Here is a 15,917-nt window from a genome sequence, read left to right on the forward strand (position 1 = left end):
ATTGGCCCTCGAGGCCTGAACAGACTATGCTGGCTGTGAACTCTGCGTCTGTCTCGAACCAGACGCACCGGGTGTACCACCCAACTGTGGACAGAACCTCTTCAGGTGCCCCGCCTGACCACACTGGTAACAGGAGGACGACCGGCCTCTGCCCTGACTCTGGCTCTAAGGTCGAGCCGAAGATGAAGCTGCTCCCTGACCTCCTCCCCTCTACGGGCAAGCTGGAGACTTGTGGCCCAGCTGACCACATTTAAAACAGGTAAAGTCTCCCTAGCTGCCTCTCCCAGAACCCGAACTCGGTACTGGAAAGGTAGATCTCACCAAGGCACTCTAGGACTGCTGAGGGTTAGAACTCCTCTGCCTCCTACTATCCCCTGGCCATCCTGACTCCTCTTGTAGCCCTTCATCCTCTCCTCCTCCTCCATCATAGTCTCCATATGGGTCCCGACATCTACAAGACGCCCATACTCTCGGATCATGGATCCCCCAACTCTCACTTGAGGCCATGTCTCAACTTCCTCTCGAACTCGATACAACGACGTTCTTCAGACGCCACAAGCTCAGGTGCGAACCTTGATAAACTAGTAAATGCGGCCTCAAACTCGGCCACTGATAAACTCAGCTGCTTGAGCTAACAAAATCGGTCCCTCAGCTTCTCCCTGACAGCTGGGGCTAAGAACTTCTCCTGGAAAGCATCTACGAAGGCCTCCCATGTGCCACCAATACAACCCCTCATGAACTTCCACCACTGACCCGCATCCCCCTTAAGTTGGAAAGATGCCAAGGTCACCTTCAATGCCCCGTCTTCGATGCCAGTCATCTCAAATGTCTTAGTCATCTGTTCCAACCACTCATTAGCCTTAAGTGGCTCCTTAGGATCACCGACAAACTCATCCGGATTAGACTGAAAGAACTCCCTCTTCAGAAAGGAAGGCCCTGCATCAACAACCTGGGCCCTCATAGCTCCTGCTATCTCGCAGGCTAAGGTGCCCATGGCCTGCTGCCCCACTGGCTCAGCTACATTGGCCTGACCAACGCCCTCCTGCTGCGCCGGAATCTCATCCGGTATAGACATCTCCTGCCTCCTAGGCCTACCTCGCCTACCACCACGTCCTCGTCCTGACATCTTAATAAAGGTAACGAAGAACATTAGCACATTCACAAATGTGCCAAAGTTATAACACTCGCGTCCTAATACAATGGACAACTGTAATTCATTCCACGTAAGCACATAATCACATAAGCACCTACGAATTTCATTTCTAGATAATGATAGTCCCGAGGTGTTACTAGAGTTCCGGTTAGGAATAGCATTGATCAAGTGCTTTTCCAACAAGACTCACATAAACCCAAGGATCCAATCAACATCCTAGAAACTAAATCCCATACCCAAATAGTCACATAGATATGTTGTCAAATAAACACATAATGTCATACAGAAGTCTCTAACAAGCGAGACGAACCCATTGTGATACTAATCACTTACTGCGTACCCAAAGTATTCGAACCCGGTACGCTCTGACACAAGTTGTAACGCCCTCAAAATAAACCCATCATAACATATATTCACGATAAATATAAGAGATTTCATATTACAATCATCAGAGTATTCTTACAAAAGGTATTATATGTTGACAACAAAAGTAAATGCCCTATTGTAGACGTCCCCGAACGCCCCGGGGAGGTACGAGCTCCCCCGTTCCGTTCGATATTGGGCTCACTACAGTTCAGGACTCTCAAATTGTCACGGTTCTAAATCTGAACCAAAGAGTCCAAATCCGGCAAATCGTTATGAGAAAACAGATTTTTTGAAAGAAGTGCCAAACATGGACTGCTTTGCCAGATACAGAGTCGCCACCTAAATGTTTTATTTTGGGAAATTTAGGAAACCCTGACTCGTTGCCTAAGGCCATGTGTTCGTCATCACCAAAGTTGCATCGGCTCGGGAACTTGGGTATGATTGGGGAAGGTCACTTTGTGAGCACCCCCGCTCGCCGGATCAAAGATCGGCCTCTACTAACCATGATATCAAGTTTTGAAAACATTGTGTGTTCTTATTCCGGTTATTAGCCTAGATTTACTATGTGATGCGCACAGCATACAAGTATAGACTGGATCGCCTGAATTGGAACAAAATATTTCATGTTTGTTTATTTGAAAATGGTTTGATGGTGCTACCCGCAAGTAGGCTAAGACGTGGATTTGCCACCCTCGGGTGGGCTTAAAAAAAACATGATTTTGCCACTATCTAGTGGGCTTAAAACACACATTTGATGAATTGTTCCAATTCAAATAACCCAACCTTCACCCACAGGCATTCGGGCAGTTATATCACATAAGCATATAGCCTCATGGTAAGCATGCTATTTATGGCAGTCACTCACACACATGCAAGGATGCTAAAGCATAAAACTTACCGAGTACTCCAAGCCAAAACAAAAGCTAATTAGAAATCCATGCATGATCCTAATTATACAGAAATGCCTAATGCAACACATGCAAAAGTGCAACTATAGCAGGCTCGGCTATTCTAGACATGGCATATGAAATGCTACAGCTAACATGTATTCAACTTGGAATTGAAATACAAATGCAGTTAGTATGATGCGCCGAGCCCGGTGCATGCAAAACAGATGAATGAATGCAAACATGCTATCATACTATATGCTAATTGAAATATACCCTAATCTAACCATCATAAGCTGGTAAATAAAAGGGAGAAAGACGTGGGGTTGGAAGACATACATCCCACACACGCACACTTATTACAATTATGCCCTCGCACGGAGGGTCCGAATAAATAAGTACAGTCCCGAATAAATACAGTCCGAATAAATAATACAGTCCAAATATGTACAAAACCCTAATTAATTACCAAATTAACTAAGAAAACAATAAACTGGCATGCAAGCCAGGGACTACCTTGACTCCGTCCCGGATGATGAATGATGCATACTCGGGTTGCCTTGCGCGAAAATCCACGGCGATGCCCCGATTAGCCTCAGTTTGCAATTTATTCTTGGAATGCGTGCCAAGCTCTGGAAGGCTGCTGATTCTTGATTTGCTACAACAGAGAGCAAGAAAGGGGCATGGCAATGTATTTTCACAAATGTATACATGCCTCGATCCTCGTGCCACTAATCACGCATCTCGATGCATGATGGCCGAGGAGTCGAATTGTGCAACTCAATATAGAATGAATGCACATGAAAAATACAACAGGGCCTAAACTCCATCATGGATAATCCGGAGTGTCGGCGACCGGGAATTGAGACACGTTCCGTCACTCGGAGTACGAAACGTACCTCGTTTCCCGTGCTCAGGCTAACTCCTATCCCAAACACGATGCAATATGCATGATATGCATGAAATGCAACTAAGATACAACCTAACATACACAATGCTATGAAATGGCATACACGATGCACGAGATAACATGGCATACGCAATGCGCTAACATACAACCTAGCATACGCAATGCTATGAAATGAAATGACATACACAATGCATAATGGACTTACACCAACATGAGTGGACCTCAGCCACACTCACATAAGAGGCCATTAGATGAAAATGAGACACTCGAGATGCGTGCACACGTGCACGCAAATCGAGGACCGAACCTAAGGCACAAATGCCACTCTAACAAAGCATGGCAAGGTATGAAACATGATATGCAAACATGCAAATTTCAGTACCAAAACAAGATGCAAAACAGCCCCAAAACATGGCGATATGGCACCCGATGCACGGAATGAGACCCGAAATGCAAAACTAGGCACATGCAATGGCCTATAGCTATACAAAGCATGCACTATTTGAACATGAAGTGTGAAGACAGATTCAAGGCAGTCCCAAAACAAGCATATTTACAGTTTTGAGCAAGACCAAACAGTGAACACAAATAGGGCTAAACCAATATACAAAAATGGTCCTAAATGTGAGATAAAGAAGCAAGTCATGGCTTCTGGCCTCAAACAAGAGAGGGCCCTTCAAAAATATTGAAGAGGGACCCAAAACATGGAATTTTACAGTTTATGATCAAACCCAAAACAGTGCACATGCAAGCCTAAAATACTATGCAAAATAAGGCCTAAAAGGAGGTTTAAACACAAAGAGCAAGAAGGGAACCTCAAACAGAAAAATACCCTTGATCAAAAATGAAGAGGGGGTTAAAATAAGGCCATTTACAGTTTGGACCAAAGTCCAGAAACACAAACACAAAGGGCTAACAAATCATGCAAAAATGAGGCCAAAAGAGGGATATAAAGGCAAGTGGCAAAAGGAAGCCACAAACAGTGATGAGACCTTCAACAATGTTGAAGAAGGGCTCAAAATAAGCTTCTTTACAGTTCAGACTAGAGCTCAAAACAGTTTACATATAGGCCTAAAATGATATGCAAGAAAATGGCATACAAAGGAGGTAATGAAGCAAGTGCAAAAAAGGAGCCTCAAACAGTGAGAGGCCCTTAAACAAAAATGAAATAGAGCTCAAAAAAATGATATTTTCAGTTAGGGTCAGAGCCCCAACATGCAAGCACAAAGAGCTAAGATGTGAACCAAGAAAAGGGTCAAAAAGGGGAGAAGAGGACTTACCATTGAAGACTAATCTTTGACAGCGTTTTGGACCAAGAAATGCTGCCTCCTAAGCTCTGAGAAGACCCTCCAAGCTGCTGGAATGGAGTGGTGATGTGGTGCTTGGTGATGGTGAGGAAATGGTGTAAGAATCAAAAGGGTTTTTTAAGGCTTAGAGTAGAGAGAGAGAGAGAGAGATTTAATGTGAGAGCTCCAAACCAAAATTTTCTAACCCCTAAAACACAGCTGGGGGGTCTGTTATATAGACACAAGAGGGTGGAAAAGAGGGGGAAAAATGGGAGGGAAATGAAATTCAAATTTCCCCCCAAAATTGGCCTAAAAGGGAGATAAAGGGGCAAGTGATAGTAAGAGATCTCAAACCGAAGAGAGCCCCTCAACAAAGTTGAAGAGGGGCTCAAAATAAGACACTTTGTAGTTTATGACAAGCCACAAAAATAAATACAAGTAGGCCTAAACTATCATGCAAGAAAAGGCCTAAAAAGGGGTAAAGAAGCAAGTGGCAGTAGGAGATCTCAAACAGCAAAAGGTCCTTAATCAAACATGAAAAGGACCTCAAAATATGACTATCTCAACTTTGGGTCGGAGCCCAAAAAAGCAGAATGAAGGTTCGGGAGCCAAAACACGCAGTTCGGGCCCCCGAAAATGGGCTGTTAGGCACCGGAAATGGTGTCCGACCACGGAGTTGGTCTCTCGGACCGCAGTGTCCCTCAAAAGGGAGTAAATAAGATGCATGCCAAAACCTGGAGCAAACGGAGGTGGTTAAGCGGTCCCGAACCGAGGCACACGGCTAACGGCTCCGAAAAATCGGAAACCGGACTCCAAACGGGCAAAACAGCCTACGACCACGAAACGTAGCCTACGGCCACTGAGAGATGATCTACGAGACCTCTCACTCCCTTCGGGAAGAGAAAACAGAAAAAACGGAGCCTGGTTCGCAAACCGAGGCAAAGCACAAAAGAGTCCGGAAGTCCGGAGGCAAGGCTCGCAGCCGAGACTCTGAAACTTCTGAACGAGCACAATATGCAATATCACCGAGCGCTCAACTGGTGACGTCTGAGTCTCAAGGTCGGTAAAAAATGGGGTGTCTACACTTATAGGCTTACAACTTTCCAAGTCAACACTTGGTTACAAAAAAGAGAGTACTAACTCTACACAAAATAAGCCCTTGGCTTGATATACATGTAATACAACAAAAGCAACAAAAAAGAGTCTGACAGACTCAAGCCTCCCAAGCTACGTCCTTGGAGGTGGCATAACACCTGTACCTGAAAATGGTGTTCCATATAAGGTGAGCCAATACCCAGTAGAGATATGCTAAACATAATATGAGCAATAATTAAACCATTAGCACTTGATAAATGTTTAACTCATATAAACCAACATGTAGTACAATCCAGTTCCATAATCTTTCACTTAACAAGACTCAACTTATAAACACGGCTCAGAACCTGGCCAAATAACTTAAGTGAGACTACATCTTATGCCAACAATACTTCAAACTGCCATTTCACGGAAATTGCGTCTGCGGGATTCGACACCCATATGTAATTATTTTCTTATGGCCATTTTACGGAAATTTTATCCGCGGGACTCAGCACCCATGTATAGGTATTTTCAAATTGCCATTTTATGGAAATTTCATCCGCGGGATTCGGCACCCATGTATAATTATATTCGACTTGCCATTTTACGAAAATTTCATCCGCAAGATTCGGCACCCATGTATAATTATATTCGAATTACCATTTTACGAAAATTTCATCCGCGGGATTCGGCACCCATGTATTCAAATACTCATCATATACAATGACTAACCAATACACAAATTTGTTGTATTATTCCAGCCGTCATACTCAATGACATACTCAAATTGATTAGTTTTAATTCACCTAATCATCATGCAGTGTCTACAACAATCAAGACCATCCTCCACCGATAGCCCAAAACAGTTATTTCTAAACAGATAATAAATGCACCAACAGATAAATTATCAACATTTTCAAAGGTGAGTGATTAATGAATCCAACTCCACTATTCTACCTCATAATAAGCCAATTTCGTTATTCCCAACTCAATTTCATATTTCCATAACATTCCCAAATTAATTACATAAATTAATTCATAACATCAAACTAGGGCTTTTCTCCATCTTTCTCAATATTGACCCAAAGGCCAAAAATATCTTCAATAATATCAATACCCTCATTTTATGACACAAAATACACAAGTGTGGGCCAAAATAACAAAACCCCTCTTTCTCATTTTGAAAACCCTAACACCCAAAATTACCCAATATCAACATTAAATCAAAATGACTAATAGTTTATGTCAAAGACCATAAAAATGAGTAGTTATCCCTACCTCAAATTTCGGAGCTCAACGGAGAAGATGATGAAAACTCAAAGTGCTCCAAATCCCAAGAATTTCGGATAGAAATGTAGCCCAAGCTAAGCTCTACACTTTTTACAAAGACACCAAGGTAGGAGATCACTCAAACTAGATCAAACCCTAGTGAGAAGTTGTGTTTTAGAGAGAGAGGCTCTCCAATGGAGGTTTTGAAAAGTAAGAGAGAGAAAAGGAGTTGAAAAAGTGATCCAAAAAGTTGAACTTCAGACTGATATACAAGTCGCCCCGCTCGAGCGTGGAACTCCCCGCTCGAGCGTCAGACACAAACTCACGCTCAAGCATCAAAAGCACTACTTGAACATCGATTGCACACTTCCAGAAGTTTTACCGACCATGGTCCCCGCTCGAGCGTCAGACTCCCCGATCGAGCGGAGGAACTACGAAAGGTTCCACTCAAGCGTCAAAACCCCCGCTCGAGCGTACGACGACCTGTAGAGACAAAATACTGGGAGATGAATATTCACGTTCTAGCGTCAAAACTCTCACTCGAGCGAAGAAGCAACAACAAAGGGCCCGCTCGAGCGTCAAAAGCCCCGCTCGAGCGAGAAGGCCAAAATTTGGACAACAACCTTTGGTTTCTAAACACAACCAACCTGTTCCAAACCTGCCCAACACAACCCAAGACTCAAATACAAAGAGTAAAGGATGGAAATGAGAATAAGACAACAACATAACCACGGGACCAAGTCCGGAATGCAATAATCAAAGGAAAGGAAAACCAGGATCGCTATAACAGTCATCTAAAGGAGAGAGTGATGATTTAAGGGCCAGAGGAGTAGAACAAGGCTTACACTCAACCATTCCTGCCTTCTGAAGTAGTTCACTAGCATACTTTTGCTAGGAGAGAAATAATCCTTGAAAATGATAATGAACTAATGTCCCAAGAAAATATGATTTATCACTAAGCTTTTTCATGGAGAAAGCATCGTGCATACGAGTAAAGAGAGATTGAATGATCAAAGGATCACTACCAGTTAACAAAATATCATCCACATAGATGAATAAGATGGTAATATGAGCAGGAGTTTGTCTGACAAACAAAGAAGAGTCAGAGAAACTAAGCTTGAAACCTTGGCCAAGCTCTAGGAGTTTGTTTAAGATCATAGATAGCTTTTTGAAGCTTGCCAACATGATGAGGAAATGCTTAGTCAATGACACCATGTGGCTAAACCATGTAGACCTCTTCCTCTAGTGTGCCATGCAAAAAGGCATTAGATATATCAAGTTGTTTAAGTGGCCAATTATGGTGAAGAACTAAACAGAACAACTGTAACAACCCCGACCTCTGATCAACATTAATTCATGGTTAAGTAAGCCTAATCAATAATTAAGATGAAATTCTGAATTAATTGCATGAACGTGTTGCATTATTGTGCTTGTATTTGTTTATCGTAGAAATATCTATTTCCGTTTCTATTTCGTTTTGCGAATTGAAGTCCCTATCGGCATCCGATCATGAAATTAACTTGATGTATAAGTTAGTTGGAATTTTTAGAACATTATGGTAGGTTCAATTGAAATTCAATTCGGAATGAATTAATTAAGATAAATTGTATCCATTTGATTAGTGGTAAGCCTAATTAATTAAACTCCCTAATCAAGCCTATAAAAGGCTAGTGTGTGTATTGACTCCTCTTTTTACACTTTTTTTAGCCTATTCGACCAAACAAAATGTAAGAGAGAGTAAGAGAAGGAAGAAGTTGAGATCAAAGCTAGGAAAGGGAAGAATTCCTAGAAATAATTGGAGAATTGAAGAGAATTGAGAGGTGAACTTCTACACTTGTGCAATTAAGACTCTAAGTAAGAATTCTAGTCTTTGGCTTTGTAATGTAGTTGATTAGTGCATGGAAACAAGTAAATTGGGTGAATTCTTATGGGAATTAAGCTAGAATTGAAGGAAGTTAAGTCATTACATACATGAATGCATATTTCATAGCATTTTGAAGTTGTTTTCAAAGCTTTCCTCACATGCATGCTGTAATTCTAGCATGGTTTGAAGAATTCATGACATTTCTCACCATTGGACCTCATTTGATTATGTTTTGGAGGCTATGAACTCAAATGAATACATGCATGTTATGTTCACATCATGTTCTTACATTTTAAGTTGAATTTCGCACAATTGACATACTTTTGGACCGTGATTTCATGAAATGATCTGTACTCCTTCATACTTTACAGGTTTACATATGTTTCCTCAAGTTTTGGGCCTCAAAGGATGTGAATTATAGCCTTGGATTTGAGTTTTAAGCTAAGAAGAGCAATCTGGAAATCCCAGATTCTACTTCTCCGCTTAAGCGGCGGATTCTCCACCACTCGAGCGACCACTCTGTGATCTTGCACTTTTGCTCGAGCGACCAGAAGTTCACTTGAGCATGAAATGCATGTTCTCAGAAGTTTGCATATTTTAAAGACCGCTCGAGCGGCAAAAGTTGCACTCGAGCTAGTGTATGAGTCTCACGCTCAAGTGAGAGTTAAGCGGCCATAGAGCGGAGATTTCACTTAACCAATACTTTTGCAAAGTTTGCAGAGCGCTCAAACGAGAGAAGTTGCAATCGAGCGTCCTCTCACATGTTTGCATGTCCGCTCGAGTGAAGGAAGTTACGCTTGAGCGGGACCCCTATTTCCAGCATTTTTGACCAAGTGTTTTCAAATGCATTTTTGCATCTTCATTGCATCCTAGGCATTCCTAGGCCAATATTAAAACACCATAATGAGGATAAAGAAGTACAAACACACCAAGACAAGAAACAACTAAGTTAATATTTCGGAGTGTGTAATTTAGTATGTGTTCGTTCTACAACTATATAGGTTACACGCTACAAGACGTCTTATTTGCCCATTCTGTCTGTTTACCTTGGAGCCATCTGTTAATTGTGAGTAATAACTTAGTAAAGCTATATTCAACTTTACTTATTTTCTATATAAGGAGTAAGATCTGTTTTATGAAATGTTATGTTTGTACTATGAATGATTGTCCAATTTTGATAAGTATTCGGGGCTCGAGTAAGTTATCTATTCCCAGTCTGGAGGTTTCTCTATGTAACTGACAAGTTATCCATACCTAGCTAAAGGTTCCTTTATAGAACTGACAAGTTACCCATACCCGGCCGGAGGTTCCTTTATGGAACTAACAAGTATGATCTTCGATGCCCTGTATGTGATCTATTAGCGCTAATGGATGTGAGATTGAGTATGTGTTCTGATTTCTGTTATTGATTTGAAAAAGAATGTGAATGTAAACCGGTTTCTGATATGAATTATGATTTCCTATTATGTTATGGACATCATCATTCATTAAAACCCTTTACTCTGTTATTATTCACTGGGCTCTCACTCACTATTTATTTATTATGTATGTAGGTGAGCAGGCGCGTGACCAGGCCTAAGTTGCTGTCTGGCGAGTTTTGGTGTCAGCCAGCCATCGTGCCTCCCGTGGAGGTTCCCTTTTGAAATCTGACCAAGTTTTTGAGTCTTCGGCACTTTCGTACTTTTTGATGATTATGCCTTATCTGAACATGTTTTGGAAGCTCTGTATATGTAGCTTTGGTGACGTATGACAAATGTATTTATGACATCACATATGTATATATATAAGTTTGTTTTAAATTTTTTTGTCCCATATATGTCTGCGCAGCTCTATGGACTATGTATGTTTTGTCTATTTGTTTCCGCAGCCCCTAATTATATGTTATTTCGTTACAAGGCCTTTGGTAATCCAAGGATTACTGGTCAATTACAACGCTAAACCTATAGGAACGGGTTTGGGTCGTGATAGAATGGTATCAGAGCACATGTTATACCGCACACACGAGTCCATATGAGCTATAGGATGTCCTAGAAAGAAGTAGGGACATATCATCTGCATGTGTGGGTGCAAGAAGAAATTTTTTTTTTATAACTGTGAAAACTGAATCTGAACATGAACACAAGAAGTTGAAATGAATGACCTAAATATTGAAAATAAGGACTATGTACCTTTGTTTATGGTGTTCTGTTTACCTATAGCAAATGGAAAATACAAGAAATGATTGGAAGAACTGAGTCATCTGAGGCTTGAATGAGCCGAATGGAACAAATGCTTGCAACTCTGACAAAAGCACTAATGCAGCAACTGAGGCAACAACCTATATCCCCTCCGCCTCCACCAGCACAAAATAAAATGGATAACAATGCTGTAATCAACCTGACACAGAAATTTATGAAGATGAAGCCATCAACTTTCTTAGGTGGCATTGAACCCTTAAAAGCAGAAACCTAGTTGCTCGAAATGGAGAAACTATTTGAAGTATTTCCTTGCTCTGAAACACAAAGAGTTCTTTTGGCTACCTACACGCTAAAAGATGAAGTCCGAAGATGGTGCTTACTGATTCGAACCAATAATGGGAACATGGCGTGGGCTCAGTTTAATGAGATTTTCTACAACAAGTATTTTCACCAATACTTCAGAGATCAGAAAGTGTTAGAATTCCAGGAACTCAAACAAGGCAGGATGTCAGTGACCGAATATGAGGCCAAGTTTACTGAGTTAGCCCGTTTTGCCCCACACATGATGGACACTAATTATAAGAAAGCAAGAAAATTTGAAGGCGGTCTGGACCTGGAAGTGTTTTATCGTGTTGGTGTCTTGAAATTACTGACATATGTAGAAGTTCTTGATAGAGCATTGATGGTAAAAGCCATCTTGGCAGTTAAGAGACAAGCTCCAGCTCCAACAACTGAGTGGAAAGGCAAACGGTCCGAATTCAACTTCAATAAGGGCCAATCATTTCCAAAAAGGCAGAATACGAGCTCCCCTAATAGCTCTAGCCAGAGTAGTGGCTCTACTCCCAATTGTCCTGATTACGGAAGGAAGCATAAAGGCCCATGTCACCGTGCCCCCGGCGCCTGTTTTCGGTGTGGCCACATGATTCGAGATTGCCCGCTGAGGTTTGAGAATGCAAACCGCCCTGCCACAAGCTCAGCCAGATTCGCTCCTACAACGAGGACCAATGCAAGAACTAATGCCAAGGGTAATACCGAGATTGAAACGCTAAGACAAGGGAGAGTGTTTGGATTGGTTCCTGGAGATGTGCAAAACACCGAATCTGTGGTGTTAGGTATAATCACTATCCGTGCTCAGAATGCTTATGTGTTAATAGATTCTGGCTCCACACATTCATTTGTATCACATGCTTTTTCTCAGAAATTGACTAGCCCGTTAGAACCTATAAGCTTTTTACTGTCTATATCTACACCATCTGGAGATTTTATGATGATATATGCTTATGTTTATCCAGCATGTGATGTTGTGATTGAAGATGCGACATTGTATGTTGATTTATTACTAATGAGTATTGATCATTTTGACTGCATACTTGGTATGGATCGGTTAACGAAATACTGTGCCACCATTGATTGTGTAAATAAAACCATCATATTTAGACCACCTAGTTTGCCTGAGCTTGTTTTTACTAGAAATGGGGTAGTTCCTCTGCCATACTTGATTTCATTTATGAAAGCTAGGATATTGTTAAGAAAAGGGTGTCGGGCCTACTTATGTTGTGTAACGACTAAGTCTTCAGATAATGCAAGCATGGAAACTATTTCCGTGGTTTGTGAATTTCCTGACGTATTTCCTAATGACCTACCTGGGGACTTAATTGATAGAGAAATTGAATTTACTATTGATGTAGTACCTGGAACACAACCTATCTCCAAGACTCTTTATAGAATGTCGACTTCTGAACTGAAAGAGTTAAAAGTCCAACTCCAAGAACTCTTAGACAAAAAATTCATCCATCTAAGTATCTCACCTTAGGGAGCTCCAGTCCTATTTTTTAAAAAGAAAGATGGATCTTTGAGACTATGTATTAACTACCGTGAATTGAACAAAGTAATCATGAAGAACAAATACCCATTACCCTGGATAGATGATGTGTTTGACCAACTTCAGGGAGCACAAGTGTTTTCCAAGATAGACCTTAGATCCGGATATCACCAGTTAAAGGTCAAAGTAGAAGATGTTGAAAAAACGGCATTCAGAACTAGATATGGGTATTATGAATTTTTAGTTATGCCATTTGGAGTAACCAATGCACTCGCAGCTTTTATGGACCTAATGAATAGGGTTTTCAAACAATTCCTTGATGAATTCATCGTTGTTTTTATTGATGATATACTAATTTATTCTAGAAGCAAGGAGGAACATGAAAATCATCTGAGAACTGTTTTACAAATTTTGAGGGAAAAGAAGCTTTATGCAAAATTATCCAAATGTGAATTCTGGCTTGACCGTGTGGCATTTTTCAGACATGTAATCAACAAGGACGGTATCTCTGTTGACCCTCAGAAAATTGAAGCCATTGTGGACTGGCCTAGACCGACCAATGTGTCAGAAGTGAGGAGTTTTCTGGGACATGCTGACTACTACATAAAATTTGTGAAAGATTTCTCAAAACTCGCAATGCCATTGACATAGTTGACATAGAAAAACGCACCATTTGATTGGAATGATCAGCGTGAATTAGCTTTTAAAGAGTTGAAAACCAGATTAGTGACTGCACTAATTTTAACTTTGCCTAATGGTATTGATGGGTTCCAAATTTACAGTGATGCTTCCTATAAAGGTTTAGGTTGTGTGTTGATGCAAAATAGGAAGGTAATTGTTTACGCCTCTCGACAACTTCGTCCTCATGAAAAGAATTACCCGACTCATGATCTTGAACTGGCAGCAGTGGTGTTTGCTTTGAAAATTTGGCGCCATTATCTGTATGGAGTAACTTGTGAGGTGTATATTGACCATAAAAGCTTAAAATATTTCTTCACACAAAAATACTTAAACATGAGACAGAGGAGATGGTTAGAGTTGATCAAAGACTATGATTTACAGATTTTGTATTATCCTGGGAAAGCTAATACTGTGGCAGATGCCTTAAGCCAGAAGTCAATTGGAAATTTGTCATGTTGACTCACCGGTCAAAAAGAATTACTATGTGACTTGGGAAAGAATGAGATTGAAGTTGTATTGAGAGAACAAGACGGGATCTTAGCTGCCATTTTCATTCAACCTGTAATCATTAAAGAAATCAAAGAGAAGCGAGTGGAAGATGAGTTCCTGAAAAAGATTGTAGATGAAATTGACTCAAAACCAAGGCCCGGGTTGGTACTTGAGTACAATGTGCTGAAATTTCAGAATCGCCTTTGTGTGCCAGATTGTTCTGATCTAAGGAAATGCATTATGACCGAAGCTCACAACTCCAAATTTGCTATGCATCCGGGGAATACAAAAATGTATCATGACTTGAAACAAAGTTTCTGGTGGCCTGGGATGAAAAAAGTGTATTGCAGATTTTGTGGCAAGATGTCTACAATGCCAACAAGTTAAAGCCGAACATCAACGACCCGCTGGTTTGCTACAGCCACTTCCAATACCGGAATGGAAGTGGGAATATATTACTATGGACTTCATTGTGGGGTTGTCTCACTCTTCTCGAGGTATGGATTCTATTTGGGTAATTACCGACCGTTTAACTAAGTCTATCCATTTTCTGCCTATTAAATCTATTTATAATGCGGACAAGTTAGCTAACACGTATGTGAATGAAATTGTGAGATTACATAGAGTACCGGTGTCTATAGTGTCTGACAGAGATTTTAAGTTTACATTAAGATTCTGGCAGAGTTTACGACAATCTTTGGGAACTTAATTGCGATTGAGTAGTGCCTACCACCCGCAAACAGATGGCCAAACTGAATGAACAAATCAAACTTTGGAGGACATGTTGCGGATGTGTGTGTTAGACTTCCAAGGCAATTGAGAGACCTCCTTACCATTGGCTGAGTTTGTATAATAACAGTTACCATTCGAGTATCAGTATGGCTCCTTATGAAGCTTTGTATGGAAGAAAATGCTGATCTCCGATATGTTGGGCCGAGGTTGGTGATAGACCTTTGCTGGGGCCAGAACTTGTGCAGGAAACTACTGAAAACGTGAAATTAATTCAACAAAGACTGAAAACTGCACAAAGTGGTCAAAAGAGTTATGCGGATGTCCGGAGAAGAGATAGGGAATACGAAGTTGGTGACCATGTGTTTATAAAAGTAACTCCAATGAAGGGTCAGACGCGATTTGGGGTGAAAGGAAAGCTAGCACCAAGATACGTTGGCTCGTATGAAGTTTTAAAGAAACTCAACTCAGTAACATACCGAGTGGCTTTACCTCTGATAATGGAAAATATGCACAACATTTTTCGTGTTTCAATGCTTCGAGACTACTTACAAGATCCACTACATGTCATTGAGCCAATACATGTGCTTTTGAAAGATGATTACACCTATGAGGAGAGGCCAATACAAATTGTTAATCGCCGAATCAAAAGACTAAGGAACAAAGAAATCCCATTAGTGAAGGTGGATTGGCAAAACCACAGAGGGACTTATGCAACTTGGGAAACAGAGGAAGACATGACAAGAAGATATCCTGAACTATTTCCTTTGGATCTAACATTCTTCCAAAATGAAGATAATCCTAGTTTGGAGGACCAAACTCTTTTAAGGGGGGGGGGGAAGGTTGTAACAAGCCGGACCTCTGATCAACATTAATTCATAGTTAAGTAAGCCTAATAAGTAATTAAGGTGAAATTCTGAATTAATTGCATGTATGTATTGCATTATTGTGCTTGTATCTATTAATCGTAGAAATATTTATTTCCGTATTTGTTTCGTTTTGTGAATTGAAGGCCTTATCGACATCCGATCACAAAATTAACTTGATATATAAGTTAGTTGGAGTTTTTAGAACATTATGGTAGGCTCAATTGAAATTCGATTCGGAATGAATTAATTAAGATAAATTGTATCTATTTAATTAGTGGTAAGCTTAATTAATTGAACTCCCTAACCAAGTCTATAAAAGGTTAGTGTGTGTATTGACT

At 40.7% G+C, this 15,917-nt stretch overlaps 2 protein-coding genes across 2 annotated transcripts; both read left to right on the forward strand.

Annotated features, from left to right (window-relative positions):
- The first annotated feature begins 11,272 nt into the window (after nt 1-11,272).
- LOC145803537 (uncharacterized) lies at nt 11,273-12,802 on the forward strand. Its single transcript, XM_082896835.1, has one exon. The coding sequence runs from the start codon at nt 11,273-11,275 to the stop codon at nt 12,800-12,802; it is 1,530 nt and encodes a 509-aa protein (XP_082752961.1).
- A 2,291-nt stretch (nt 12,803-15,093) lies between these two features.
- On the forward strand, nt 15,094-15,585 carry LOC145803538 (uncharacterized). Its single transcript, XM_082896836.1, has one exon. The coding sequence runs from the start codon at nt 15,094-15,096 to the stop codon at nt 15,583-15,585; it is 492 nt and encodes a 163-aa protein (XP_082752962.1).
- The last annotated feature ends 332 nt before the right edge of the window (nt 15,586-15,917 follow it).

The sequence above is a fragment of the Camellia sinensis genome, chromosome 12, assembly GCF_055761805.1.
Source record: "Camellia sinensis isolate YWXY chromosome 12, ASM5576180v1, whole genome shotgun sequence".
Classification (NCBI taxonomy): Eukaryota; Viridiplantae; Streptophyta; class Magnoliopsida; order Ericales; family Theaceae; genus Camellia; species Camellia sinensis.